We start from the raw sequence: 5403 nt of genomic DNA, 5'->3' as shown, positions 1-5403 counted from the left end.
AGGGAGAGTGTGAAGATTTCTACAAGCATTATTGGCTAGAGGCTCCAACCCACTTTGATATTAGTTGATGGAGTTACAAGGAGAATGGAGATTGTACACACACACACACACACACACACACAGAAGAGATGCTATATTTTACGGTACTTCTAAGATCTTTCTTGTGAGCAATGCCTTACTACCTTATTAGTCAAACAGTAAAGAATAGGTATGTATATGTATAGTTAAGGTTAGTAAGTAAGCTAGGAGATTGACTACATTGGCTTTTACTCTAATAACTTGAAATAAAAGATTTAATATCTTTTGGGACCTTTTATAGTATGAAAATGGATTGCCAAGTCCGCTTTCTGCATATTCGTTCATTGTGTCTTGATCACTCTACCAAGGAAAGCTTTTCACTCTAGTCCCATGAGCAAAGTGTTATTTTTGCTTTTTACTTGTGTGGCCATAAATATCTAAAATTATGGTATAAAAGTAAATTATTTTTAATAAATAAAAATTTGATTTTTTCAAAAATACTTTAACTTACAATGATTTTAATTAATTTTTCCTCGATAACCATATTTTGATAAAATTCTAAAGATTAAATTTGTTAACATAGGCAAATTGTGAATCAATATGACTAACGTATATGTGTGTTTATATCATTAGTCATATGATGTGATTGGTACTAAAATTTACACCCTACCTATGTTAGGTTCATGACCTTTATTTCTAAACCTTGAAAACTTCTAGCCTAAGCATGTTTTTATATGACACAAGCATGCTATACCACAATTATTATGCCTCAAGCATGTTGTTGTAGGACACAAGTATGCTACACCATGATTGTCATGGCACAAGCAAACTAGCACCAAGGTGTTACTATCTTAGCACATATTCATTCCTAATCCGAATCATGTTGGTGCATGATGCAAGAAAACTAGGACCAAGATGTTACCCATTAAAAAGGTATATTCATGCTGCTTAGTCCTAAGCAGGTTGGTGTAAGATGCAAGTAAATTGGCACCAAGGAAATATTGATATCTAATGCATGGTTGTAATCCTAAACACATTGGTGTAGGATGAAAGCAAACTAACACCAAATTTTACTCATCTCTGATGTTAATTTGTATTTTTAAATTATTTCTATATTCTTCATTTCAATTAGTTTCTACAACCATATTACAAATACATCTTAATTTATCTTTTACTATGTAGAAGTAGGCTATTTGATGTTATAAGCAATAAAGTTTTTTAGTAGGTGGTTAGGTTAAGCTCTTTTGTGCAAATGAATTCTAAATTGTTAGTTCTACTTATATAGGGAGAGTATGTCTTTTGTAGAAAAGATTATCGAAAATATAGTAACTATGTTATTATACGCTTTATGTGCCTATATTGAAGGTATAAAGCATGTATATAAATGCAACTTATCTCTACACATTCATCTACTATAGAACATGTCAAAATCATAGAACAAAGCTTGAAATTGTACATTTTATTTTTGAATCCATTATAAAAAGTGTGAGCAGCATAATCATAGACATTTTTGTCATTCTAACAATCATTTCTATGTGGTACACCTTTAAGATCATACTTTAGAATTCAAACTACACAATGATATGATTTCCATGTACATTAGATACAAGATCAACATGATTGCTTTATCTACAACTCTTTCCTCCTTTTTGATAGAATCAATTACCCATTGTCTATCTTTCATTTGATATTTAGGGCCACCAATGTCTACTTATCTTTCATTGAATTAGCATACATAGATCTTCACACAACATATAACTAGGATGAGATAAACAATAAAATTCCATAAAGCTTACAAGATTTGTACGATTTCATGATTTATATGTATGTAGCTATAGGTCTTGATTGATCACCAAAAATGTTTCTTTTTATTCTTGTGATCATAATGGCCATGCTTGTTATGGTGGTCATCTTTGTTGTTGTAAGGTCTCCCAGTCAAGCTCTCTACAAGATGCTGGCTCTTCTTCTTTTCAAGGTGCTCATGGTATGCATAACCAGCTGACCCTAAAGCCATAGCTCCTGCAATCTCTGCCTCTAGCTTGTGTCTTCTAGCATGGGCTGGATCGACTTTGGCTTCATGTAACTCATACTAAACAAGAAGCGTTAAAAAACCCCAATACATATTGTGAGTTCTTATATCTTTGTTCCAAAGTGAAAAGAGAACTTGATATTTTACATCTTTCATCTAGTGATAGTGTAAAGTTAAAAACTTCATTAAAAGTTGAAACCTACTACATATAATGTGTTAGATGTGTATTCATGTGTCTCTTTGACCACTTTAAATATAATCTTTAATATTTACATTTTGAATCATTATGAAATGTCTATCCAAGGAAAACATTTGAGTAAAAAATCCTGACTATCTAGAACTTTCCCAATTAAGAACTCAAAAACATGATTCATTAATCAAATGAAAAAAACTATGGTAAATAATGATGTTAGAGATATTCATATAAAGCGTAGTAAAGTAGTGCACTTGTTGCAGGATGTATACCCATAATCAAGTTATTTTGAATGTATACCATAATCAAGTTGTTATTGTGATTGGGACAACAACTCCAAGTTGTTGAATTTTTTGTAAGTAATAAAGGTAATAGAGGAAGAGAATAGAGACATTGAATATCTTGTATATGCAAGGATTTAGAAAAGGATGGCTATAGTACCCTTTGTTAAAAATTAAGAGCTTCAACCGTTTATGTTGCTAGAATTGGTAAGAATAGCTAAACTTCATTTGGGAACTAGTTATTATGCTCTTTGATTGTGAAAGCTTCTAGTAGGTACAAATTAACAATTGGCATACATGAATATATGTATCTTATCATACAAAGATCCTTTCCTCCACATGCCATAATCAATGTGGATGAACATATGCATACACACCTAGTGTGAATAGCCTATTATGCTCTCTTGACAAGTGAAGTACACAAAACTACAATTGTAAGGTATTTTGATTCTTTCCTCCACTATGTATGTACATGGATGACTTTGTAAGAAACTAGACATGTTGTTCATGATAGAATTGAGTGTTAGACTAAAGTAAATAGGCATCCATTTCCATGGAGAAGGCAAGTAACACATTAGATGATTTATGTTAAGTGATGCCTTTAGAGCACTTTGTGTAAGTGTGATAGTGAAAATTATGTAAGGTAGCATGTGAGTCTAAGATAAGGGGCTTTATTGATATTTGGACTTGCAAAAAAATAGACATACATAAAAGGATATGAAATCTAGAAATACAAAATACTACTACGAGGAATACTAATCATATTAAAAAGAGGAACATAAGGAGCATATCCAAGCTTGAGTTATGTTTGACTAGTAGTGTTTAGAAATAGCCCATGATCACAACTAGTACATGAGGATTTCATACATCTAACCTCTTGAGACATTGTAGAGACAACAATCCTCTTGAGACATTGGGGAGACAAACATTGGGATGATGTTACACATCCAACCTCTAGAGACATTATAGAGACAAACATTGCTATCATGGAACTCTATATTTAGAAAGGTGGTGCAAAAGATGTGCTCTTTAAGAAAAGCGATAAAATGCATGATGGAAGGTAGGACATAACCAACACGAAATGATCTAGAAATGTAGGATCATAAATTTTCATAAAAAAGTACAATTGACTAAACAATTATGATAATTCTTTGGTGTTTTTAGCATTAAACTTGGGGTAATGCGAGATCTAATTGAAGATATTAGATTTTGCTATTTTTAATTCTCATAAAGATTATGGATGAGCAATATCATTCCTAGAGTGCCCAACTTGGCAACATAAAATATTAAGATCACATGAAATTTAGCTATAAACTTTCCTCAAGTATCTAAAAATGGAACCATCTTAGCATGTGAGCTAGACATTAGATTGCCACACATATATCCAAATTAACATGTCTTGCAATGTCTTGACTAGTTGTGTGTGAGCAAAGGCTTACTACTTAGTCCTTCTAACATATGTCGGGGCTAGCATTGTGGCTCCTGCAATTGGGGTTGTTGGAAGTATCACAATGCTTTGTCATACCAAAGTAGGTGAAACATGATCAGAATTATATACAAACAAGCATTTAGATCGCATGCATACATTCATACATAACAACATAAAAGTAGTACACAATATATACATGTATGCTTCCTTAGGTGTTCCTAATCTGAATCCCTTCTTTAGGTGCTCTTGATTTGAATTGGTTCTTGGCTGGCATGTAGAGATATTGTTTAGATTCTTCTCATCAAGAGATTTCCAATGATATATAGTGCGATAGGGTATACCATATTGGGATAAACATTAAAATTCAAGCTAGTAAGGAGGTAGCCTAGCCTGTCCAAGGACAACCTAGTTCGGTACGACCTTACCATGCTTTCACCCTTAGACATACAGTGACCCCAATTTGCGAGCAAAGACGCAGAGAAGAACAAATCAAACTGCATCAGAATGTTGCAGCTGCACCGAAGTGCGTCCATTATTCCTAGATATAGACCTTAGGACCTTAATTATCAGACACATACCATAGCAAAAGCTCCTGCTGCTGCAGCACCGATTTCAGCGATGTGCTCGTTCCTGCTGTGCCGCCGGACATCCGCCATTGCTTGCGCATAAAGAAGGTCGCCACCCGCAGAGTTGTTAGTGTACGTACTCATACCCTGCTGGCCTGCAGGATCCGCTTGCCTTATAAGTATTATGATATGGACCTTATGATAAGTAGTCTGAGCATCATTGATACTAGAACTAGCTATTACCAGCAGGGATTAGGCTCACTGAGGTGTACGCCTGTGCAGGATCATTCAAATTATAAGACGCGATTGGAGCCGGATAGGCAATAGGAGGCGATTCATATTGGCCAGGGGAAGCGGCTGGTGCAGGAGCTGGAGGGAGGAAGCGGCCGGATATTGTGCTATGGCCGCCATGGCGGTGCGCCGTGTGACTGCGTCTGTGGTGGTGATGCCCCATGTTAATTAATGGCTGTCAGAGGAGAAGAAGAAGGAGGAGGAGGAGGAGGAGGAGGGAAGAAAGCTCGCGTGTGATAAATTATAATCAATCAGTACGCCGTCGCCGTCTACTCGCCATGCGGCAAGCGCAGTAGGTTTTCCTACTGGATTCCCATTTGATAGAGACGTGCCTTTCATCGTGTTTTTAAAATGTAAACATATATATATATATATATATATATATATATATAGAGAGAGAGAGAGAGAGAGAGAGAGAGAGAGAGAGAGAGAGAGAGAGAGAGAGAGGGAGGGAGGGAGGCAGTCACATGAGAAACAAAGGCAAAGAGATCACACCAAGAATGAGTGTACCCTTATCTTGAAGAGCATCTCCTTATTTACATAATTAATAGGAGTTGCAATCACCTTTACAATTTTGTCCTATCTCTAAGGGACAC

General features: G+C 35.3%; 1 protein-coding gene across 1 annotated transcript; it reads right to left on the bottom strand.

Moving 5' to 3' along the window:
• Positions 1 to 1773: 1773 nt before the first annotated feature.
• Positions 1774 to 5044, bottom strand: LOC148030292 (uncharacterized). The gene is made up of 3 exons (XM_087686575.1): positions 4760 to 5044; positions 4529 to 4671; positions 1774 to 2107 (listed from the first exon to the last, which is right to left on the bottom strand). The coding sequence occupies exons 1-3, from the start codon at positions 4968 to 4970 to the stop codon at positions 1868 to 1870; spliced, it is 594 nt and encodes a 197-aa protein (XP_087542701.1). The 5' UTR covers positions 4971 to 5044; the 3' UTR covers positions 1774 to 1867.
• Between the last annotated feature and the right edge of the window lie 359 nt (positions 5045 to 5403).

This window comes from Lygodium microphyllum, chromosome 10 (genome assembly GCF_053477565.2).
Source record: "Lygodium microphyllum isolate KBCC chromosome 10, Lygodium_microphyllum_v1.1.10, whole genome shotgun sequence".
In the NCBI taxonomy this organism is placed as follows: Eukaryota; Viridiplantae; Streptophyta; class Polypodiopsida; order Schizaeales; family Lygodiaceae; genus Lygodium; species Lygodium microphyllum.
This window is presented reverse-complemented; position numbering and strand designations above follow the sequence as displayed.

Bases quoted from the DNA above. Each gene is read 5' to 3' on its own strand.
- LOC148030292 (XM_087686575.1), bottom strand. From the start codon at position 4,970: ATGGGGCATCACCACCACAGACGCAGTCACACGGCGCACCGCCATGGC. The intron at 4,672-4,759 runs GTAATAGCTAGT...CGGATCCTGCAG, and splicing joins AGTGAGCCTAATCCCTGCTG to GCCAGCAGGGTATGAGTACG. The intron at 2,108-4,528 runs GTATGTGTCTGA...CTTCTTGTTTAG, and splicing joins CAGCAGGAGCTTTTGCTATG to TATGAGTTACATGAAGCCAA.